This window comes from Cotesia glomerata, linkage group LG9 (assembly GCF_020080835.1).
Source record: "Cotesia glomerata isolate CgM1 linkage group LG9, MPM_Cglom_v2.3, whole genome shotgun sequence".
NCBI lineage: Eukaryota > Metazoa > Arthropoda > Insecta > Hymenoptera > Braconidae > Cotesia > Cotesia glomerata.
The window spans coordinates 6,838,176-6,864,256 of NC_058166.1; the positions used below are offsets into that span (position 1 = coordinate 6,838,176).

Here is a 26,081-nt window from a genome sequence, read left to right on the forward strand (position 1 = left end):
CCTAGGACAACACCGACAGCCAACGCCCAAGGACAGAATAGATAAGCCGACAACCATCAGCCCGGTCAAAAACGAGAACTTCAAAATATAATTACTCCTAAGTAGTAAGTCATTTATTTTTCTGAATATTTGTTTCTCGTCAACCCAAAAATAGTATTGTTTTTTTTACAATCTCGATTATCGCTCAAATTTTTTTTTTCTCTTTTTTTTCTCTCGTAAAATTTTCTTTTTATTATTAAATTTCCAAAATGACTAACGGCACCGAAGCTATGGAAACGACTATAGCAGAAACTACGGGTAAAATACAGGCCCTAGAACAACAAATTCAAGAATTATTAACAGAGAGAGAGGAAATGAAAAATAGTTTTGAACAAAATTGTCAACGATTAATTAATGATAGTATAAAAACTCTTCAAAATGATTTAAACGCACAAAATCAAACACAACAAAGAGCTAACCCTCAAATTTTCGGTACCCCAAATCTAAATAAATTTGACTATTTTCTTAAGACTATCCCCGAATTCGACGGATCGACAATTCCAGTAGAATCATTCACGAAATTATGTACTGACGCAAAAGCTTATATTCGCGAAGTAGACGAAAAAGTATTAGTTAGATTATTAATCTCAAAATGTAAAGGCGGACCTTTAGTTCGACTATTAAATGCAGAAATAAATACAGTAGATCAATTAATTACATTCTTAAATTTGAATTATCGTCGTAGCAAACAAGTTTCTGTTTGGCTAAACGAATTTAACCAATTTAAACAGAAGCCTAACGAACGTGTTATGGACTTTCATTTTAGAGTAGATGAACATTTGAGAAAAACATTAGCAGAAATAGATGATTCAACAGGTATAAACAAAAATGAAAAGAAAATATTAGCTTCAGAAATGGCAATCCAAACCTTTTTAGCCGGATTGTTCCCACAAATAGCAATATACCTGCGTCAAGCAGAGTACGTAGACCTTCAGACCGCTGCTAAAGCAGCATCAGATACGGAAAAAGACATTAGAGTCAATGAGTAATATAAATAACATGTTTAAAACTTTTAACAATACAGACTGTCACGCAATACAAAATAACCAAACTACAGATCAAACAAACAATCCACAAAATAATAAACAAAATGCCCAAACAAATTCAAACGGGACAAATAAATATTGCGATTTTTGTAAGAGAAATAATCATAATAGAGGAGATTGTAGATATTTAAAGAGCGAAAATTCTAAAAATAATAATAATAATAATAATTACAACAGAAATAACAAAAATAATAACCATAACAGAAATAATAATAAAAACAATTCTAGTTCCAACGGTAATTACTATAAAAATAAAAGTAATAATAATAATAATAGTAGTCAAACGCAATGTGATTACTGTAAAAATTTCGGGCACGTAGAAAAAGAATGTCGTAAGAGAAGTTATGACCTAGGTAAACAAGCTGGACTTCAAGCGGCACAGGGAAACGGACAAACGTTTTCCCCTCCAGGCACATCAGGGGGAAACGCGTTACCCCAGCAGTGCCAGAACCAAAATTAAAAATAAGAAAGCCTTCAAAAACATATTTCGTAGGCGCAATGTCATCGGATTACAAGCCTACATCCATAATGATTAAATCAAAAGATATAATTTCAAGTTACGGAAAAATTTTATTAGATACTGGGTGTAATTTAAATTTAATCAAATATAGCGAAGTCAAAAATAAAAATTTAATCGATGATTCATTTTGTTACAATTTAAACGGAGTTTCAGAAGCAATTACACTCGGTAGAACACAAATTCAAATTTTTAATAAAAACACATATTTTCATGTAATCTCAGATGATTTTCCTTTAGATTACACAGGCATAATCGGTATGGAATTTTTACGCGAACAAGGCGGCATAATCGATTTGGTTCAAAATACAGTAACTTTCACAAAATTAAATAATTTAGAAATCTCATTAACAGAAGAACAGTATATTGTCTTAAAACCTAGAACTAAAACAGCAATGTTTGTTCGAGTAGATAACAATCTTAGTGAAGGATACGTGCCTCGTATAGATTTAGGTGACGGTATTTTTGCTGGAGAAGCAATAGTTAGTAATCGTAATGGTATAGCTCATTTGTATGCAATAAATACTCTTAGTAAAAGTGTCAAAGTAAAAGTGCCAATAATCTCCTTGTATCCTTTTGAAACAAGCGAAGAAGGTAGCACTTCCTTACCGCAAGATGAAACAGATCAACAAGATAATAAAAGTACCAGGGCCCGGGAAAATCGCGTTGATAATGTATTAAGTCTCTTGCGTTTAGAACATTTGAATGATGAAGAGCGTAAAGAAATAATTTCATTAATCGAAAAATATGCTGACCTCTTTAGCATTCCGGGAGAAAATTTGCAAGCAACATCAGTAGCTTCACATATCATACCTACTAAAGACGATATACCGGTAAATACTAGACAATATAGGCATCCTCCTTCACATAGAGAGGAAATCGAAAGACAAATTACTGAACTTCTGTCAATGGATGTTATCGAACCATCTACCTCTCCATACAATTCACCTTTATTTATCATACCTAAGAAAAAAGATTCTCAAGGCAGAATAAAATACAGACTAGTAATTGACTATCGTAAATTAAATGAGAAAACTATTGGCGATGCATATCCATTGCCCCTAATTAATGATATACTTGATCAATTAGGCGGTGCAATTTATTTTTCAATTTTCGACTTAAAATCAGGTTTTTATCAAATAAAAGTAGATGAAAAAGATAAACATAAAACAGCATTTACAACTCCTCGTGGTCATTATCACTTTAACAGAATGCCATTTGGACTTAAAAATGCACCTGCAACATTTCAAAGATTAATGGATTTAGTATTACGCGGTTTACAAGGCGTAGATTTATTTGTTTATTTAGATGATATAGTTATTTATGCTCGTTCTCTCGAAGAGCACACTTCTAAATTCGAAAGACTAGCAGAACGTTTACGTAAAGCTAACTTAAGTTTTCAACCCGATAAATGCGAATTTCTAAGAAAGAAGTCATTTACTTAGGTCATCTCATTTCTGCCGACGGTTGTCAAACCTGACCCCGAGAAAATTAGAGCAATTAAAGAATACAAAAGACCCATTAGTACCACACAAGTAAGAGAATTTCTCGGACTTGCTGGTTATTATCGACGTTTCATAAAAGATTTTGCAAAAATAGCTAAGCCATTATCGGATCTTACAAGTAAAAACGCAAAATTTATCTGGACTCCTGAACACCAGGAAGTTTTCGAAACTTTACGCGATAAACTGTGTACAGCTCCAATACTGCAATATCCAGATTTTTCAAAACCTTTTATTTTAACGACCGATGCATCTAACTACGCAGTTGGTGCAATTCTCTCTCAGGGTAAAATAGGTGAAGATAAAATAGTAGCAGCAGCCTCTCGTGTACTAAATAAACACGAGAAAAATTACTCTACAACAGAAAAGAGATGGTTGCAGCTCTATTCGGTATGAAAACTTTTAGGCCTTATATTTACGGTAAAGAATTCACTCTCGTTACTGACCACAGACCTTTAGTGTGGGTAAACTCTATGAATGACCCAACATCTCGTGTAATGAGATGGCGAGAGCGTCTTAAAGAATTCGAATATACTGTATTATACAAAGCAGGTAAGAAAAATACAAATGCCGACGCCTTGTCTCGTAATCCGTTAACAGAAAAACGCGAAGCCTATCCAATAAAATTTAAATGGCGACCCACGGGCAAACCGGGAATCGCGAGACTCAGAACAACCGATACATCAGGTTCTGAGATCAAAATTACAAAAGAAACCGAAAGTGGCTATCCACTCAGAAACAAATAATTCGGACAAAAATTCAAAAATAAATTCAAAAACTAAAAATAAATTTTCAAAAATCGTTACTAATTCAGTGCACGGGATTAGCAATACGAATTCAAAAATTTCACCTGATGAAAGCACTCAGGCGGCGGGGTTAAGCGACTCAGTCGAAAGGACCTCATTTACTGGCAAAAGAACCAGGAGGCTAATAAAATCGCGATTTTACCTGATGAAAGCACTCAGGCGGCGAGATCAAACGACCCAGTCGAAAGGCAAAAATCTGACAAAAAGATTCAGATAGCTAATGCGTTCGTTCATAAAAATTCAAATAAAAATTCTAAACCTGAAACAGATATTCAGGCGGTTGAGCCATGCGCCTCAGTCGAAATACCTTTAGAAATACGCGATGAAAATAGGAGTAGCTACCCTATAAATCAACGGTCATTTTCAAAGGGATCAAATAAAGTTAGGATTAGTGAAAACTCCGACCAAAACGAAAAACGGTTTATTTCACACCCTATCGATAAATCAAATAACAAAAACAAAAACATAAATCCAAAATTAAATTTAGCATATACGGATAACAAAATGAATTCAGACAAAAATAAAAATTCATCAAATAATAATAATCAAAACGATAAATCAAATAATGATTCAAAATCATCAAATACAGAAAATAAATTTAGCATGGTAGGTAATGTAAGCAATTTACCTGACTATTCTGATGAATCATCATCATCAGTATCGGGTAATGTAATTGACGCACTAACGTTAAGAAAGAAACTCATTAGAAATAATGAAGTTTTATTATCAGACGAAGAATCAGACATGACTGACTTCGACTTATCATACATAAATAAAGATTCAAATAAATCTTCAAATAAAAATAATTCACAAGAACAGAATCCATTATCCAAAAATCCTCAAACACAAAAATCCAAAAACACAAAAATCACAGAACCTACATTACCACCTACAGAAAACACAGATATACCAACGACATCTACACAATTTACTCCAAACGTAAATACAAAAATTAAAAATAATAAATTCAAAAATAGATTTATTCCTCTTCAATATAAGAGAACACAAAAGTTCGCGGATTTTACACCGTCTCCAATATTTCGTACGCGTAAAAGAATTAATAAAAATATTAGTAAAACGACGTTTAGAATTATCGATACTTCAGATGACGAATCAAATACTGAAGAATCAGAAATCGTAGAATCTAAAATATATTCAAATAATTCAAACGATATAAGTTCAGAATCTCCTATAGAAACAATTCCAATTTCTCAAAGAACACCGAATAAATTAGTTAAACGTAAAGTAGAAGATATGGGAGGCGCCATACCGTGGTCCTCAGACGCAGGTGGCGATCACCCGCAACATATAACAGTTAAAGCTATTATTAATAATAATAATGACAATAATATGTCTACAGAAGACATACAAGAAATTTCAAACGCGACACAGTCAATGACAGTAGATCCATCTGTTGAACAATTACCTTTAACGCTTATTAAACAGACAGAAAATAAAATAACAGACAAACAAATAGACTTTAACAAAGACGATAGAAAAGAGATAGTTCAAACGGTAAAGACTAATGATCCTCCGCCGTTACGCAGGTCAACGAGACAGAGAAAACCGAAAACATGTACATGTGGATCAGACAACACAAACACACATACACACATACATAAACATACACCAAAAATAATACAGACTCTTTCAAAGAAAATTCAAAATAAACAATTTAACAATAAAATTACAAAAAGACAAAAAAACATCAAATTACCAGACATAATGGTAACGTTAAAAGCACTCAAAAATAATAATAACGGTAATTCAAATACAAATAAAATTCAGAAAACAAAAAGAAAATTATCAACAATAGCTGAAAATAATATCGCTAAAAACATAAATCCTTTAATCCCACTAAATTCCAAAAAAGATTCAAATTCACAAAAAACGAGCCAAGCTCAAAATCAAATAAATTTCGATCGTATCGACGTACAAACAGAACCCGAAAAGCCTAATTTACCCATTCCAGATACAGAAAATCCCGAAAAAGAAAATACAACATTAAACGAAACTCAAAACAATTCCAATCGAACAATAAACGCTTCATACATAGACGATTCCGACGATGACAGACAAAATGACGATAATAGTAACCGAATAAATTCGCAACAATTAGATCCTCATACAAAAAAGACTAATAATATAAATAATGCAGTAGCATTGGGTGGTGAAATTAGCAATGATCAACCTAATGGCAGCGATAATGATCGATCTAGTGATGACAACAACGATCAACTTAGTGACGATAATAACGCTCGACCTATAGACAACGACAACGATCCGCCTGACGACAATAATGACGATTCACCCGAAGATGATAATGATTCGGATGATAATTCAACAGACTCAGATTTTTCGAATATTTCAGACGATTTTAGTAACGAAAATATATTAGAAACAAAAGATAATTTAGAAATGCAGAAAAATAGTTATTTATGTTTTATAAATGCAGACGGTACAGTACATAGCGATATCGGTAAGAAACTTATAGAATTGGGATATTTAAATAAATTAAAGCCAAATAGTACATATAAATTGGGTGATATAATTAAAATGGGTACTTCTAGAAAAAAGGTAATCGCTTTAGTAACACAAAGTAATAACAAAGATAATCCGACAGAATTAGACTATTTAAAATCTTTCAAAAATCTAAAGACTTATCTACTAAATAATAATATTAAAACAATTAGCGTTTCACAAGGTCGAAGTAACTTAAATGAAACCGTTTGGTCTAAAATAAAAAGTATTATCACTAAAATTTTTGCAGGAACAGAAATTAAATTCACAATTTGTAGAGATTTAATTATAATTCCTCCGGTGGAAGACAGATATAAAATCATGTTAGAAAATCATGAAACTCCAATGGCAGGTCATAAAGGAGTGACAAAGACATACAATAGAATTAGACAGAGATATTTTGGGATAATATAAAATCAAGTAGAAGACTTTGTACGCAAATGCATAAGTTGTCAGAAAAAGAAATTAGTAAGAATAAAAACAAAACAGCCGATGATAATTACAGATACATCAGCACAAATTTGGGATAAATTAGCATTAGATATAGTAGTTCCGAATAAAACGTCAGCAAATGGTTATTCTTATATTCTAACCATGCAGGACGATCTTTCAAAATTTTGTTTCGCGATACCATTAGTAACAATGACTGCTAAAGATATTGCAGAAGCCTTAGTAGAACATTTTATATGTAAATTCGGATGTCCAAAAGTTATTTTAACCGATCAAGGTCAAGCTTTTATAGGAAAAGTTATGACTTGTTTAGCAAAAACATTTAAAAATAAACTTATTATAACAACCGCGTTTAGACCACAAGCAAACGGTGGTTTAGAACGAAGTCATCAAGTTCTAACAGATTATATCAAACATTACACAACTAAAAATGATTGGGACCGATGGTTACCACAAGCGACATTAGCATATAATACTAGTGTACACGAAGGTACAAAATTTACACCTTATAAATTAGTGTTTGGAAAAGAAGCTCGTTTACCATCAGAATTCTCTTATCTAGACGACATACCTACGTACGCTGACTATGTCAAAAATCACGCAACGAGACTGTTAGAAACTCAAAAAGAAGCTAGAGAAAATCTAGAAAAAGCAAAACAAAAATCAAAAATTAGATATGATAAAAATATACATCCAATAAATTTTAAAATAGGTCAAAACATTTATTTAGTCAAAAATCAAAAGACAGGCAAATTTGATGATAATTATTTAGGTCCATATAAAATTACCGAAATATTCCCAGATAAAAATGATATTGAAATAGAAATAACACAGGGAAAAAGAAAAATAGTCCATTGTGACAGAGCAAAAATAGCACATTAATAAAAACGCGATAATTAGTGCAATTAGTAAAGAAGAAATTACCATAGATACATTTCTCTTACAGGTAACAATGGACAGGGTCAAAGTTTTAAAAAAAAAAATTGACAACTACAAACACGTGGTGACAAATTTTTTTTTCCTTCTCTCAAGAACCCTTTCCTTTTCGAATACATAAATAAAAATTTTTTTTAAACATACACAAAATACCAAAATCAATTTAGAAACAATTATTTTTCATATCTTCTCGTCTCTCTCGTTATCATCAAGAAATTTTTTTTCTCTTCTTTCTATTCGCTCCCTAAAGATACAGGAAAGTAAAGAAAAATAAACGATAAATCAGAAATTATAAATTCAAGATATAAACAAAAATAACTATAAAACAATAATAAGTACATGTAAAACAGAAAATATGACGAGAAACAAATTTTTTTTTCAGAAAAATAAAGACTAACTTTCTTTCAGGAAACAAAAAAAAATAAAGACAGTAATCAGATAAATAAATAACAAACGTTAACCTTAACATTAATAGTAATCACGAATAAATAAAAGGGAACATATAAAATATTTTATAACAATTTTCATAAATATATGCATAAAATTTTTTTTTCTAATTTAGCAGTAGACGTCTCGACTAATAGCTTAAGTGATAAAAAAAAAAAAAAAAAAAGATAAAACATAAGTACGTTTATTTCCTTTCCGAAAATAAGGAGATTAGGACCTTTGAGAGGCCCAAAGATATCCAAAGTAAAATTATACATTTAATCACTAAAATAAATATGTAATGATAAAATTAGAAGCATTAAGTAAAAAGAGTATTACTACTAAAATTCCGGTAAAGCGTAAAATAAATTTTAAACAGACAAATACTTAGAGAGAAAAATAAGTACGTAGTGAGCAATTCGATGTTACAAAAATAAACGTAAAATAATTACAAAACTCGATAACTACTTTACCATTTAAAGGAAATTAAGAAAGATTTACAAAAGAATCCCATGACAGGTAAAATAGTTATTACGAAATCAGAAGAGTAACTCTTGACTCACAGGGACGCGAGTCTACCGGGAGAGGGCAAACTTCTGAAAAACTTTTTTTTCGGAGGTAAACCTTGACTCACAGGGACGCGAGTCTACTGGGAGAGGGCAAACTCCTGAAAAATTTTTTTTCGGAAGTAAATCTTGACTCACAGGGACGCGAGTCTACTGGGAGAGGGCAAACTCCTGAAAAATTTTTTTTTCGGAAGTAAACCTTGACACACGGGGACGCGAGTCTACTGGGAGAGGGCAAACACCTGAAAAATTTTTTTTAGGACAATGCATAACGCGCGAAATAATTTTCAATTATTTATAGTAGATATTACATTCAACACCCCCTAAGTAACAAGCGGGACGCTTGTCTAGAGGGAGGGTCGTGTTACGTCCCCACCTGCATTCGCAGATGTCTCTATAGTAAATACGCGCGCTAATTCAAAACTCTAATAATTATACTATAATTTCATAAATATTCTTATTTTATAAATAATAATGTAAAATGATAAGTAAAGAAATCCAAATGTTAAATATTAAATACTAAAATATTAGAAATAGAAAATGATAAGAAAAGTGAAACTCAGCCAACACCTGAGTAAACAGAATATTTTTAAGTTCACATTAACATTTTCTCTCGAAGAATGTTAATGGAAAAACTAGAATGATTCATTGTAAGACAACTAGCGTTGAGTACACAAGGTATTCGAGAACATTCGAGGAATGTTCTAAATAAACAAACGATAACGAACGCTCGCGTGTCCTGGACTCTGGAGTTGAGTCAGCGTGCGTCATCCGAGTGGGCCTCGGAAACGCCACGCACATCAACTCAGGAGAACAGGACGTTCGGGGCCCGATACGCAACCCTACTCTTCCCAGGGCGCGGCCCTTGGACGAGGACATATAAGCAGGGTGCACGGGTAGTTCGGGGCTCTTCTTAATCTTAAAGTTACGCACTTAAGACTCTTCATAATTTATACTTGTCGTGAGACTATTAATTCCGGTTACGAAATACCATTACGTACTTCACGGCAGTTGTCAAATCATATTAATTAAACGTGTATTTTAAATAGTTAAATAAAGCTATTTGTTAATTAAATTCACCGAAGTTAGTTATTTCGGAGTTAATTCGAGAACCTCTACTTACGACTCTGGAGGTCGTAACATCTTTATCTCCAGCTCTAGTTGTTCTACCGGCTACCTACAAACCTGTGAGGAAACCGGGACGTAACAGCTCGAACAGAATTACTCAGATCTTGATCAGCTGACTTTTCCGAAGAAAGCAAAATCAAACAATTCTAGCTCTTTTAAGTATTGACTCTAGGTAATAAATGCAATTGAATTAAAAGAAAATATATTTAGAAAAATACATATGGAAAGTTATTTAATAATTAATTCTAGGGATTTTATATTAAAAAAAATTTTTAACATTATTTGTTATTAAAAAAATTTTCAATTCAAAGTTTGTATTTTTCCCGCAGAAATTGAATGTTTATAAAGTTTCAATATAAATCAATGAAAATATCACTTATCGTACAATATGTAGCAGCATCAATAAAATTTTATATAAATTAGCCGCAAATACTCTTTGGCTTAGATTAACAAACTAAATTATCAATTGAAACTTTAATTTTACATGAATTTTTACATTTTTTTGTAATTGAGATAATTATAAATTCAAATTTAATCCTCAATACTCAATAATTTAAAAATGATAATAATAATAATAATAATAATAATAATAATAATAATAATAATAATAATAATAATAATAAGCGGTGCTTGCTACGTGGCCTCCAAGCGGCGCATCGCGGGAAACGCAGACCATAACACCAGGTCTGTAGGCGAACGACGTAGCCGATGCAGTGGGCCAACTACCCACTGCATTGAAATACTGAGTTACAACAAGGCGTAATCTCAGAAGTGCTCCCCACAACCGGTCCTTTTCGGATGAGGACCATTCATCAGGTGGGAGGAGCACGCCGGACCCGATGAACGATGACGACCCTGGCGCTTTAAGGACTTTCTTTAAGTGGACGGAGGAACTACGAGTCGACCTCTTGGTGTGCTACCAACGTAGCGAGCCGGGGGTGAGCGGTTATATGGCCCGGATGCACACTCTTTGGAGTGATATGCATCCGGAGCTAGAGCATTTTACGCCTAAACACCTGCGTAATTATGCCGCTTATCTTCGGCGTAATAGAAGATCGCTTGTGCCGGATAGAAGGCAGTCTAATAGACTTTCCTTTCCGGCGCAATTACACCAAGAGCGACGCCGTTCCTCCTTGGATGACAACAATCCCTTTATAGGACGGCAAGTAAGTATATCTAAAAAGATAACTTACTCCCAACAACAGCTAGAAGCGGTAAATGAAGATCTCCGTGCAAACATCCTGGAGGATTCCACCCTGCTCACTTTGAGCCAGGTTGTGTATGGTGCAGCAGTTTCGGCTTTTCCGAGAGAGAGACATTGTCTCTCGATCGAGGCAAGGTTGAGACAGCGCATCTCACAACTTGGACTCAAAATTGACAGATCCCGGAAACAGGTCTCCCGCATTCAGTGTGTGATTGAGTTTGAAACAACTCAAAGAGCATACACGCCCCGGAATTCGACGCATTGCTGCTGAACTTCGGTGGCGTCATCACACACTGAATAAGAGTACTCTTCTTGTCATCAAGGAAGAGTCTCTCAATAAATTGCGGGCTTTAGTGACTGCCAAAAAGTCACTAGAGAAAAGGCTGAAGCGGTTGGTCGACAACTCGTTGTTTCGATCCAGCCCTTCACGGTTTCTGACACCAAAGACCGATGTTACCGGGAATTATCCAACACCTGAGCGGGTGGAAGCTGTTTGGGCGGAGTTGAATGGATGTGAACCAAACGTGAACGCCAATACTCCAGCTCTGCACGACTTTAAAAGCATTCTGTCGAGAACACCGTAGACAGAATGCTGATGAAGAGCACCCTGCAGTCAGTGTGAATGAAGTTCGTTCAGCTCTAAATGGCAGCAAAAATTGGGCTGCCCCGGGACCAGATGGCATAAATGTCTTTTGGTGGAAGAAGTTTACTTCTACCCACCTCCATCTGGCCCGTATATTTACATCGTACATTAGAGCTGACGAACCGATTCCAGACTGGCTCGTGGAAGGGCGAACCGTACTGATACCAAAAAGGTGACTTGTCTGACCCAAAGAATTACAGGCCTATCACCTGCTTGAATGCGGTTTATAAAATTTTTACAAAAATTTTAAACAACCGTATTTTGCATGAGATAGAACCTGTATGGCAACAGATATATGAACAGCGTGGCAGCAAAAGAGGCCTGTCAGGTTGCAAAGAGAACTTGATAGTTGATCGATGTGTCACACAAGATGCGATCTACTATCAACGCAACCTGTCAATGGCCTGGATCGACTATCGCAAGGCATTTGACTCAACTTCTCATGAGTTGATTTTATATCTCCTCAAATGCCTGGGGGTCAATCCTGAAATAGTGGAATGCATTCGGCGTACAATGCAGCTCTGGCGAACGCGTTTTCACATTGGAAGTGGAAACGCATTGCACATAACCGGAGTTGTAGAGTACAAACGAGGGGTCTTCCAAGGTGATTCCTTGAGCCCTCTGCTGTTTTGCATCTCACTGCTGCCTATATCTGTTGCTCTCCGTAAAACTCGTGGGTACTCTGTGGGGCCTCCGGGTGATCGAAAATACTCGATTACCCATCTGCTTTATATGGATGACCTGAAGCTGTATAGTGCTGATGAAGATCATCTACAGGCGGCCCTTAACATCGTAGCAGAGTACACGCGGGATGCCGGAATGTCTTTTGGGTTGGACAAGTGTGCGGTCGTACATCTGGCGAGGGGTAAGTGCTCTGTTACGGGTGATGATGTCGAGTTGGTAGATGGGAGCGTTTTAAGACAATTAGACGCCGGAGAGTTGTATAGATATCTAGGAATGGAAGAGCACCGCATGCATGCGGTCTCCGAAGTCCAAGCAACTCTCCGTAGCGAGTATGTTAGGAGACTCCGGAAAATTTGGTCCTCCGAACTTTCCGGCAAAAATAAAGTCTCCGCTACTAACACGCTCGCTGTCCCAGTCTTACTATACTCTTTCGGTGTCTTAAAATGGGCCCGAAAGGATCTGCGAGATCTCGACATCAGAACCCGTAAGACTATCAACATGAACCGGAGCATGCACCCCAATTCATCAGTCGCCAGATTATACCTCTCCCGGTCGATCGGTGGGAGAGGTTTGCAGAGCTTGGAGCGGCTTCACGATCGTTTAGTCCTGGGTTTAACACACGAAGTTGTCAATTTCACTGCAGATGAGGATGACTTTCTTATGCAAATTGTTCATAAACATGAGAATGCGCATAAGGGGTCGTTCTTATATAAGGCAGCAATATATGCGGCAAGAACCCTTGGTCTTGGAGAAATAAACGCTCTTATGGAACTCCGAAAGGAGGAATTCAAGAGCGCCATCAGGAACGCCGAGGAAAAACTACTCCTAGGCAAACTGATGGACAAGTCTATGCACAGCGTGTTCTTCAAACACGTGCGTGATCATGGCTTGTCCACCCAGCTGACGTTTTCCTTCTTAAAGTCAGCTGGCCTGATGTCCGAGACTGAAGGGTTCATATTTGCTTGCCAAGATGGTGTCATTAACACTCTAGAGTACCGTAGCAAGGTGCTCCAGGTGCAGCTCCCGGACACGACCTGCAGGGCGTGTAAACAACATCCGGAGACGCTTATGCACATTTTGTCAGCATGTCCTGTGCTGGCGAGAGGTGCATACATCCAGCGTCACAATGCTGCCCTGAGAGTACTGTACTACTATCTTCGTCACCGCTACGGTATTGACGTGACACCGGTGCTGCCTTATCTGCCAGGAGATATTCCCCAGGTTGTTGAGAATGACAGTTGCAAAATTTATTGGAACATGCCGTTTGCAACAACTCGGCGGATAGATCACAACAAACCTGATATTGTGCTCTTCGACAAGGCTACTCGTGACATTTATGTCATTGAGTTCTCGGCCCCGGCTGAATACAACATCTCAGCCAAAGAAGAGCACAAAAGACAGATATATCAGGATCTCCTGTTTGAAATTGGCAAACTTTACCCAGGTTACCGTGTCAAGCTCGTCGTCCTGATTGTTGGCGTCCTCGGAGGGATGAAACAGTCTTTTGTATCCTCACTTGCCAGAGTTCCAGCTTGCTCATCAAAAGCTGAATTCTTGGCGGTCAGGATGCAGAAGGCTGTCATACTAGGTTCCCTCCGTCTACTTAGGAAAATGACTTTGGCCTGCTGTGATCACTAACCGCCTTGTTGTGCGGAGTGGTCCAGCAGTAATGGATGGAGCTCAGGCTGGGCCCTCGGAGAATCGGACTCCGGGGACAACCCCCCTGAGCATTTAATAACATAATAATAATTATTATTATAATAATAAATATCGTTGCTATTATATTTATCAATTTATTATTAACATTATAATTATTTCCATTTTTTAACTATTATTATTATTATTATTATTATTACTTCATTTATTCTGTAGTATGTGTACGACTTCGTACATGTGCCATTCTACAAGCGTGTATTACGTATAAAATTTGAATTTCCCGGGATTTGTAACACTCCGTATATATACGGTGCTGTTTGTGTACGGAGTCGTATCGTTTGCTTGCTGTACCTTAGCCACATCGTTAGTTTATTATATAGAATTATATACAACAATACTTTCTCGCAGTGATCTCAAAGTAAATAAATAAAAGGATAACTGCAAGCAATTTACCTTAGTTTATTAACATGTGTGTGAGCACCTTTAAGATTGGAGTTTACTTTTCTACGGTACTAACTTAAATCTCGTGTTGGCTGCATTTTTTACCGCAAACTATCCCCTTGAAGCTACAGTTTATGTAAATATAATTCCAGTGCGCCCTAGCGGCCGTAAATGTAAGCTGTCAATACTTTTTTTAACTGTAGTTGCGTATCTATAGGAGGATTACTACACATTTTTATTCTATCTCGTCTGTGGCGCTGACTTTTCTCCATCAAAAAAAAGTCAGGATGGAAAAATGTGAGCGCGCTATAGTATGTGCTGATAAAATTTAATAATTTCAAGTAAATAAATTGTTATAAGTGAATATAAATTAATTAATACAGTGAAATTAATTATGACCCACTGTTATAATATACAAATTAGTGAAAAAAAGTACCGTATAATTAAATAAAATTATACAACCTCAAAAAACCGTTCTGCTTACTGTAAACACATTCGGTAGTCTAGCGCTCCGTTTGCAACGGGATTTTTGAACGGAACTTGGCGCCAGATTCTACCGAATCTGTAGATATACAGGCCTGTTGTAGGGTGCGTTCGCGTTGGACACTTTCGCGCTGTAAGCACATGTATACAGGGGGTCATCTGAGTGATCCGAACGGAAATGTTGCCAATGTAATAATTGTAAAGGAATTCAAAAAGTAACTTGCTCTCTAACAAGTTATATACATTTAATACTTCATACATAACACTTAATATAGGTCAAATAATGGTTAATTCAATGTAATAAAATACAAACATTGAAACATTTCAATATCATATTTATGAAAGAAATTAAACTGTAACCCATGAAAAATTACAAAAGAACGACAATTGATCTGTCTTCTAAGTTTTCTAAATCACAAGTAAGAAATTAGCTGTCGGTAAGGTAAATTTTGTTAGGTAACTGGCGGTGGAGAAAATTTAAATTATACATCTAATTCAAACACAACCTTTTTATACTAAATAAGAATAATTCTTCTTGAAAATATATATTGTTTTTATTTATTAAAATATGTAAATATTGATTAATAAAATAAAACAAAAAATCGCTTATTTAATGGGAAATTATTTATTTTTATTTATAAAGTAATTTTTTTTTTTTTTTTTTTTTTTTTAATTATATAAAATATTCAAATCAAACTGTTTTTTATTTGTTTCAACTTAAACTATTATTTATTTACTTATACACTTTCTCAACATTTATCAATAATTACGTTCTTGTCATATGAATATTATATATATATATATATATATATATATATATATATATATATATATATATATATATATATATATATATATATATATATATATATATATATATGTAATTAGAATAACACAAGAAGAAAAAATTATTTATTTAAATATAATTCGTTTAAACTTAGATTAAAGTTAAAAAAAAAAACTATTGGAATATCAGATATAATTAGTAAACTCAAAAATATTAAAAAATTAAAAAAAAAACAAGATATTTTTGTTCCTTTAAATATCAATTTAAACTTTGATAATTGTTAAAACAAAAAATACTGAAATGATAGTAAATCATACATATATTTAAAAGAGATTTTTTTTTTTTTAATTTAAAATATTTAAATCAGACTGGAGTACACGAAAAAAAATATAACGATGATTTATCAATCATTACATACTTATTTTATGAATATTGTTAAAAATTAATGTTAATTATATGTAAATTAATGCTAAATAAAAATTTTCATAAAAATTTATTTCAAAAATTTAATCTTTGGAGACGCTAAAAAATTATAAGCGCATTTGTTCATAAATTAAAACTGCTTCTTCAATTTAAAATATTGTATAAATTTTTATTAACGCTAGAAGTAGGAATTTTCATAAAATAAAATTAAACTTAGCTATTTTAGAAAGATAAAATTTTTCTTTAATACAAAAGAAATTAAAACATATCATAATTATAATTTTTTAAAACTTTTTCCCTTAAAATCTAATTCATTCATCAGTTTCCATCTCTTCAGGGTTTTCGGCATCAGATTCTTCATTTTGGACCGGTTCAATCAAAGTTTGTGACCGAGAGTGTTCCTTGACAAAAAAAAATGGTTAATAGAATTTAATTAATTTTATCAAAAAGTAATTTTGAATTTAAATATTTACCATTCAAATTTTCCGTGAGGTCCTAGACTTTGAAATTATGAGATTTGTGGTCACCACCGACAGCGATAGTAAACTGACTATTTGGAGATAAATGAAGACACTGAATAGCTCCCAGACTTGTTTCTATTTCCCAAACGGGTTCCAATAACTGGGAGCTCAAAATGCGTCCCATACTTTAACTATTCCATCTGCAGATGAGGTTACCAAAAATCCTGAACACGAAGAACTAAGCGACAAGCCCGTTATTTCTGTTTCGTGACCTTTTATTTTCCATAAATGCTGTCCTTGCCAAATATTAATGCACTCAATGATTACATTTTTAGTACTTAACTAAAAATACAATGATTAATTATTTATAATGATATTTATAATTAAATTAAAAAATTTAATTCTATGACTATTAATTTAAAATACTTATAAAGAAATAATTGGGCTCAAAATGACTTTACAAGACACGTTCAACCTCTCCAGTAGCTTCCCACATTTTGAATGTATCGCTCATTCGACATTCAAATAATTTTGCGGTTCTAAAATAAAAATTTTTTTTTTTTTATTTATTTAATTAAAAAAAAAAATTATCATGAAAATAAATGTCTACTTGTCTTCAGACCCAGCCAGTAACATGTAAGATTTCTCCGGATGCCACTGAAGTGCTCCAACAATTTCGTGAAACTGATCTAGCTTCATATCTGGGACTCCTTTTTCAATGTCCCATAGTAGAACTGTTTTATCGTTTTAACAGATCCACTTGCCAATATATGCCTATGTTTAAAATAACTGATTAGTTGATCGTATAAATTTAATTTAATATACATGATAATAATTAAAGATAATACATAATTAACACTTACGGTAATTGAATATTTAATATTTCATGCTCAATAAAATATGGTAGATTTTAAGTACCTGATTTAGCATCGGAAGGATCAAAACTGAGCCATTCAAGACACAGTGGGAACGATGGCAAGAAAATATCGTGGTGCTAATAGAAAGAACCTTCTCTTTTGTGACTCAAGAAATAAAAAGTTTAATAGTTAACAAGTAAATAAAATTATCAGTTGAAAATTAAGAGAGTAAAGTACCATAAACTTCTAAGATACTAGCAACTCCATCAACATGTCTAAGTAACACAAAATATAAATATCACTCTTTGAAACTTACATCAAAGTTTAAAAAACCATAGGAATAATAATAATAATAAATCATTTGCAATTTTAAAGATACAATTTATTTGTAGTATAATATAAAGCCGGTTAAAGTAGGCTGCCACAATAAGTTTTTAAAAAACATGAGAAAATATTCATATCAAATATAATTAGTAAGCTTACATATATTAAAAAATTTCAAGAAACAAGATATTTCTTTTCTTTTTAACAATAATTAGAACTTTAAAAATTTTTTAAAAAGTACAAAAATGATGATTAATCATACATAATAAAAAAACATAGAAGATCGTTTATTTTCATCAAATATTATTAGTAATTTTTTATCTTTTTAACATTAATTAGAAATTAAAAAAATTTTTAAAAAGTACAAAAATGATGATTAATCATACATAATAAAAAAACATAGAAGATCGTTTATTTTCATCAAATATTATTAGTAATTTTTTATCTTTTTAACATTAATTAGAAATTTAAAAATTTTTTAAAAAGTACAAAAATGATGATTAATCATACATAATAAAAAAACATAGAAGATCGTTTATTTAGATCAAATATTATTAGTAATTTTTCATCTTTTTAACATTAATTAGAACTTTAAAAATTTTTTATAAAGTACAAAAATGATGATTAATCATACATAATAAAAAAACATAGAAGTTATTATTAATTTTAAATTTTAATTTTTTATAAGGAGAAAAGAAAAAAAAAGAAACAACATCTTTTTGTTGTTTCAGGATGAACATTTAGAATTATTATCAGAAATTTTTAAGTAGTAAAATAATCGTAGTTATAATAAAAGAAGTTAAATATTATTAGTTACTTTAGTTGAAAATACCAGTAGAATAAGTAACTATGTATATTTAAGCAGAACACTTTAAGCTGCAGCGGCCGGTATGATGGACACTTCTCGGATGACAGTTCGACAAATTGGACAAGTGAAGTCAATTCTATCTGCAACGGCAGTAGCTCGCCAATTTTCGGTGCATTCCAAGCAAGCTACTTGGTGTTCGCAGGGCGAAAAGCATCGACTGATCGGCCGATCAACGCAGAAAATACATAAATTGTCTTGTGCATCGAAAACTGCAAATAAAAAAGTAAAATTATATTAGTTATATTTATTTATTTATTTATTAACTTATTTACAGATAAAATATTACCTTGGATAGCAACAACTTGCGGCTGGCCTGCAAGATTAACTCGTTGAGCACGACGATTCACGGCTCTAACATCATCAATCGTTTCTTCGGCAAATACCAATGGCCCTACAAAATGGGGTTGATGGTTAACATTATCGGCATCAATATTGATTTGGACATTACGATCTTGGAATAGTCGAAAGTCGTGAGCGTGCTCTACACCGTTATGTAACAGATCGTTTGTGAATTCTGTTAAAATTTCTGATGTGGAGGCGAAGAACGTCTGATATTCCATCTGATTTCTGTCGAATAATTTCCACACACGACGTAATTTTTTGAGTGACAGAAGAGGACGTGATCGGGGAGTGCAACTGACTCTGGCGTTGATATCCAACGCGTGGAAATCATAGTAAGAGCGAATGCTCTGATTTACAAAGATTCCTATAATAAATTTATAATATATAAAGTATTAAAAAGAATATATAAAGTAATATTAATATATCAAGTATTAAAAATAATAATAATTGAAGAATAAAAAATAAATATTATTGTTTATATACTTACTTAAGCAATTCCACACGCTGTTGTTGTTATTGAATAAGGTATTTAAATTAAAAATATGATTTTTCATAGAATCACTGAAAGAATCAACGTCATTATAAAATGACAAATTTTCCGGGCCCAGCAAATTAATTAGATTGTCCTGATAATAGACAAATAAATCTTCGAAAATCGGTATAAGCTCTCCAGGAATGTTTGAACGAAGCCACAAAAATCCTGTTACTATACTGGCTGCAGGAAGTAAGGCAACAGCGAGCAACTTTTTAAAAATTATTTGATTATTCACGTCTGCTAGGTCTACATTTAATAGTGTAGCACGATGAATCATTACCTGAAATTTAAATTTTTAATTATGGGAAATAAATAAATAAATAAATAAAATTAGTTAATAAAAACAGCTAGCGATATTGATCTAATAATAATAATAAAAAAGATGAAAAGAAATATTTAATTGACAATGCGGTATTGCATCTTTACGTAAAGAAAACAAATTTACGTTAGCATAAGCAAGGAAAGTTCTTTTTAAAGTTGCACCGGGAATATTTGCTCTCAATGAGTCATTCAATCGTTGCTCATAGTCATAGTAAATTTTAGTTGGATTCATTAGAGGAGCGATTTGAGAACATGCAATGTCCAACGCAGCGTTAAAACTAACTTCAGACCTGTCTGGCATGAATGCCCACGAAACACCAAAAGCCTGAGAATTAAAAAAAATTACTTAATAAAGTAAATTACTTAATAAAGTAATAAAGTAAATTACTTAATAAAATAAATAAATAAATCAAATTTATATTACATACGTGATTCCTGTTTAAAAGCACGATTATTAGTCTCTCTTGCATCTAATCCCGCAGGTAAAATAGTATTAGTTGTACCGATGTACATTGTAGAATTAGGATCAAATTTATTAATTAACTCTGAATCATCCATAACTGCAACAGTACCCAAGTCGTTCTGAGTACGAAATCTTAATTGCATAGAACCATGCGAGTGATGAGTTAAATTGTCATATCTGGCATCATTTTCAAGACACAATTTCAAATGGGTTAACGAAAGAACCCTCGGTAAGCTTTGTATAAAATTATGCTGCCTTCGTCGCATGTTTGTTTGTTGACTTCGCCAGGATATTGTTCTACTTGCATCTGCATACCTATAAATAACAAATTTAATCATTTAAAGTTAAAATTAAAAATTTTTTTTATCCTTTCTAATTCCATGAAAAAAAAAAAACATACGTTGCCCTTAAACTCTCGTATATATCACGGGTATTTGCTAACCGAGATTCGCAACGATCATATAATTGTCTCACGAAGGCTCTCTCTTCTTCAAGACGTAAGTTTGGTGCGTGATTATGCTCTCTAATCAAACGAAATTCATTGGCACTTTTAATAGCTCGCCCAGTGCATAATCTGGTAAGACGATAAGCGCAGACTAAAATTCTAAATAAATTACAAAAAATTTAAAATTTAAAAATAAATATGAAAATTAATTTAGCAGATATTTTATAATTCTAAAAATTTTCTAATAAATAAATTACAGCATAAAAAAAAAATTAAAAAATTGACTTTTAGAAAATTCTAAAAATTAAAAAATGTTCAAGTGATAGCTAACTTTAATATCATAAAATGAATTTAAAAATAAATTTAAAAATTAGTAAAAAAAAATGAAAGTCTTACACGTCATTATTATTGCGACGCTGAACTCTGTATCGGAATCCACCATGTATTTCCGCCATTTTTGCCTGAAAATTTTAAACATTCAATAAATAAAACTAAAAATATATAATTTGTAATAGTAACAATTAAGAATTTTGATGTTATACATACCGTAAGCAAGATTACTTTCCTTGTTCGTAGTAAATAATATTTTTTTTTTTAGTTTCTAAGCTTCAGAAGCAGATACTAGGGTTAAATAGAAAATTATTAAATGTGCAATCCAGAAATCGCAGAATAAAACTGATGATCGACTAATGACGCGTAATATCCACTCGACTCCGAGAGTGTTTTGTCTTTTAAATCAAACTGCCCTCTATAATTATTTTTTCAGTCGGATGTGTGTATAATATTTCCGCAAAATACTTTACTGGTGTCGGCTCCATTAAAATATGGTATACCATGTGAGTTCAGTAGTTCCTTAATTTATATGCTATATATATCTTGGACTGTCCAAATAAATATAAATATAAAGTCATCTGCGGGTTAAACATTATTCATAAATAAAAGTACTTCTAACCATTAACAAAGTGTTATCAAAATAACTGACAAATTTAATCGTAATCACGAAAATAAAAATAAGAACTGCAATGTCAAACATTTGCTTTCACTACGGTCAAAAAACTCTGGCGCGTCGTCGAATCCCTATGATAAGTATCGATGGATATGAATACATGTGCTCCAAAGCATTTCCTGGTGGCATGTAAGTAAAAATGATTGAATTATCTTCAATATTTTAATTTACTGTTTTTTGAAAGTCAATAATCATTATTTATAGGTATGTGATATGTAAATACAAAGAAAGAAAAAACTGTAAATTTCGAGGTAAACTAATTAACAATGAACTAATTATTTCTCGTAATCATGATCACGCTAGAGTTAGCAATGCAGAAAAAATTTACAACTTCGAAAGATCTTTATATGAAGAGGTAACAACTCATCATTTCAAATCTTTAAGAATTATCTACGATGAAATTAGTTCGCTGTAAGTATTAAAAGGCCATTCGGCAGCCGAAATGGAAGTAGATTTCATGATGAATAATAAAAATACTACTAGGGTTGCATACGAAAAAAAAAAAAAATTAATTTCTGTCTGATTAAACAACAATGACGTCAAAACGAATGCAAAAGTAAAATTTCATTATATCTGTCTGAGAACGTAGCTGATTTTTGGCCTAGACTGATAATGAGGTACACAAATTAAAGCTTATTTAATAAGCTTTCAGATAGCATTTATAGAATTTTGATAAGATATCGCGTTCAATTGTAATTGCACCAAAATACGGTAAAAGTGAAAATTTTTGCGATTTTTGAAAATGTTTGAATTGCTATTATTCCTAAACTATTTAATTTGGAGAAATAAATAAGTACACAAATTGAAGCTTATTAAATAAGCTTTCAAATGCAATTTACAGAAATCCGATAGGATGTCGCGTTCCATTGTTATTGCACGGAAATAAGGTAAAAGTGAAAATTTTTTGCGATTTTTGAAAATTTTTGAATTGCTCTCACTTCTAAACTAATCGACAGATTTGGCTCATCTTAGAACTTAACCTCGGAAATCGTCCTAAGAATAAGTATGTTACGGTTTATTGAGATCCGTATAGAATTACGAGAGTTAGAGAAGAGACAATGCCGATTATATCGTATATATGCATATATATATATATATATATATATGCATATATACAGCATATATATATATATATATATATATATATATATATATATATATATATAAATACATACATATATAAACTTTTGAACCATATGCATTTTCTGAATCCGCTTGACGAGCTGAGTCGAAATATAGCAAAATTTTTCAAAAGTTCCGTCATGAGGACCAATGCAATAGTTAGATTTCTATGAAATCTACTAAAAAAACTGTTATATCTATTTATATTAAGGATCATATTGAGTTAATAATTTTTTTTAAACTGTGTTTTTTTCAGTCATCATGAAGCAGCTATTCATGTCACATGGGTTGATATTTATCCAAAAATGTTGAGGTGGCGCCGACAAATAAAACCCCCGATACCGGATTCAATTGATCAGTATATAAACCTAATTGAGATGCCCGAATGGAACATGTACACGAGTCACAATCAAACCAATATCACAGTCATAACTAGTGAAGATAATGATCATTCTAAATCTATTATTTATGCTGATTTAGAATTTCTACGATCTTTAAATAATGTTTTCGAATTGTATATCGATACGACTTTTAACCCTTCAGCACTCTCGCTATGAGATTTTCTCTCACGCTCATCAATAACTCAAATTTTCTTTCAAATTTCAAATGGAATGACTATGTGATTTTTTTTCTATCTGTCAAAAAATTAATATTATTTCAGATTACAATATTATTATTTTAATTGTTCTATACTATAAAAAAATAAAATAAATTTTATTAACTCTGTGAGATATTTTCTCATCGCAATAGTAAAGTAGGGGGGTCAGAATTTAAAAAATCGGGTCTGATCGGTACAGTTCGGAGGTTCCCGTAAGAGTGCATTTGTGTTTGGATGTATTATTATTAAATATTATTTTTAAATAAGTCAATTTTTTTTTTGTTTTAAGAAATTTATTTTATTTAAGATTTTTTAAATTAAAGGGACTATAAGCATGCGTGCGCTTCCACATAAGGCGTGAGAGTTTTTCTCATCGCGCGAGTAATGATAGTAAATCGTTTTGCGAGAGTGCTGAAGGGTTAAAGTGGTTCCTAGAAAACCTGCATTTCGCCAGTTGCTGACAATTTTAGGATTGGTTCAGGATTCAGTAAGCTTATGCGAAACCCCTTTCATACAAACTTTTATTTTTAAACACTATAAAATTTGATTTTATAAATTCAATTATGGATATTACAATCTATCTTTTCATCATAGGTTATACCTCTTTGTTGGGTTTTAATGCAAAAAAAACATACTTCAGCATATGAGTCGGTACTCACATATTTTTCTATTAATTTGGCTCCACATTTGCATCCATTAGCAATAAACACTGACTTTGAACGTGCTCTCGGTACGGCAATTGAGAGAATCTATCCTGGAGTAATTCATACTCGATGTTATTTTCACCTATGTCAGGTATTGTATAATAAAATATACTTTTCGATGTATTAAAAGCAATAATATTTATTAATTAATTGTTACAGGTGGTTATGAAAAGAGTAAAGAAGTTAAAACTTCTAAATGGAATCTATGAAAACGATGCGCGTCGATTATTTCTACAAAAATTATTAGTACTGCCTCTACTACCAGCCGAAGATATTGAATTAGCATTTTACTGGATTGTTAGTACGACTGTGCCAGTTATTTTAATATATTTTAAAAAACTGCTGAAGTACTTTCATAGTCAATGGATAAGAAGAACAAGACTGGAGCTTTATTCTGTTTTTCTTCGAATTTTTCGAACTAACAACTTCTCTGAAGCCTATAATAAAGTGTTGAATATCCGATTCGGTACTCATCCAAATATTTGGGATTTCACAGGTTATTTGTGCTTCGAACTTAATTGATCTAATTTTGAATAACAAGTACTTATGAATTAATTCATTGTATTTTATTTTCAGAAAAAATTTTAATTTTGCAGGAATTGAAGCATACAGAGTATGCATCTTTACAAATTGGAAATCAAGTAACGGAACACTCTAGAAGACGTGAGACCTTGAAAAACGAAATCATCCATCGCGCTTGGGATTTATATCAAAATAATCAGTTTGGTATTCCACAATTTATAAATTGTGTCAGTCACTTGATAAATGAGCTAAAAAATGGAAGAGCCGTTGAAGTTCAACAAGTTAATGATTTCATCATCGGAGTTCCTATTGGAATTGGTAATTACAAAGTTAAAGTATTCACAAAACTTTTATATTTGGTAAAAAAAATATTGTTTTATTATATTAAACAAAGATAGTATAAAAATTTTAATGAAAATAATAGTTTTGATATATTCAGCGAAGTTAAAATAATAATATGTATTCAATTATACAAAAACTTGAGTAATTAATTGGTCTATTTTATCTAATTTACAACGCTCACATAGTTCTGAAAATATATCTTGATAAAACGACTCAAGTCTGATCATATAGTAGTTATATTAAGATTTAATTGTAATTTAATACTTTATTTGTTATATGAATATCATTTTATTTAGAAAAAAATTATGTTTCAGAATTCATTGTCGGTGACCATATCACAGATTGTGTGGTTTGTGAACAAAATATTACAAATCATATTTGTTTACCATGCAACCATTGGTTTGGATGTTCACAGTGCGTACAAAACATGCGAGCCCTTCTTGCTCGAGTGAATGCGAACCTAAGTTGTCCAACTTGTGCCAACGTTGTAGACTCATTTGAAATGATTTTTTAAGTTCTAAATTAACATTAATTTTTAACGATATTCACAAAATAAGTATGTAATGAATGATAAATCATCGTTATATTTTTTTATGTGTGCTCCAGTCTGATTTAAGTATCTTATATTATAAAAGAAAATGTCTCTTTTAAATGTATGTATGATTTTTACTATCATTTCTGTACTTCCTTAACAAATATTAAAATAAAAATTTATATTTAAAGGAAATTATTTGTAGGTATTTATTTGTTAAAAAATTATTAAATATATGCTAAATCTTTTTTCACAATAATAATTATTTTTATATTATAATTTTGTGTTACTTAGACATGTTGATGGAGTTGCGAGTATCCTAGAAGTTTATGGTACTTTACTCTCTTAATTTTCAACTGATAATTTTATTTACTTGGTAACT

At 32.2% G+C, this 26,081-nt stretch overlaps 3 protein-coding genes and 1 long non-coding RNA gene across 7 annotated transcripts; 2 read left to right on the forward strand and 2 right to left on the reverse strand.

Annotated features, from left to right (window-relative positions):
- Positions 1 to 16,559: 16,559 nt before the first annotated feature.
- Positions 16,560 to 17,135, reverse strand: LOC123271293. Its single transcript, XR_006510824.1, has 2 exons — positions 16,731 to 17,135; positions 16,560 to 16,658 (listed from the first exon to the last, which is right to left on the reverse strand). It is a non-coding gene; the product is annotated as an uncharacterized LOC123271293 (long non-coding RNA).
- Positions 17,136 to 18,592: 1,457 nt separating this feature from the next.
- On the reverse strand, positions 18,593 to 22,284 carry LOC123271280. Of its 4 annotated transcripts, none has more exons than XM_044737565.1 (8): positions 21,420 to 22,284; positions 21,270 to 21,334; positions 20,871 to 21,032; positions 20,394 to 20,743; positions 20,090 to 20,290; positions 19,597 to 19,924; positions 19,054 to 19,473; positions 18,593 to 18,976 (listed from the first exon to the last, which is right to left on the reverse strand). In XM_044737565.1, exons 4-8 carry the CDS (start codon positions 20,433 to 20,435, stop codon positions 18,771 to 18,773), a joined length of 1,197 nt encoding a protein of 398 aa, XP_044593500.1. In that variant the 5' UTR covers positions 20,436 to 20,743; positions 20,871 to 21,032; positions 21,270 to 21,334; positions 21,420 to 22,284; the 3' UTR covers positions 18,593 to 18,770. The 4 variants fall into 4 exon arrangements, with proteins under 4 accessions (XP_044593500.1, XP_044593497.1, XP_044593501.1 ...); XM_044737562.1 differs by having other exon boundaries at positions 20,829 to 21,032; positions 21,420 to 22,275; XM_044737566.1 differs by lacking the exon at positions 20,871 to 21,032.
- Positions 21,205 to 23,656, forward strand: LOC123271285. The gene is made up of 3 exons (XM_044737572.1): positions 21,205 to 22,008; positions 22,084 to 22,290; positions 23,258 to 23,656. The coding sequence occupies exons 1-3, from the start codon at positions 21,896 to 21,898 to the stop codon at positions 23,556 to 23,558; spliced, it is 621 nt and encodes a 206-aa protein (XP_044593507.1). The 5' UTR covers positions 21,205 to 21,895; the 3' UTR covers positions 23,559 to 23,656.
- LOC123271281 lies at positions 23,652 to 25,849 on the forward strand. Its single transcript, XM_044737567.1, has 5 exons — positions 23,652 to 24,086; positions 24,194 to 24,394; positions 24,463 to 24,799; positions 24,880 to 25,143; positions 25,482 to 25,849. Exons 2-5 carry the CDS (start codon positions 24,218 to 24,220, stop codon positions 25,679 to 25,681), a joined length of 978 nt encoding a protein of 325 aa, XP_044593502.1. The 5' UTR covers positions 23,652 to 24,086; positions 24,194 to 24,217; the 3' UTR covers positions 25,682 to 25,849.
- The last annotated feature ends 232 nt before the right edge of the window (positions 25,850 to 26,081 follow it).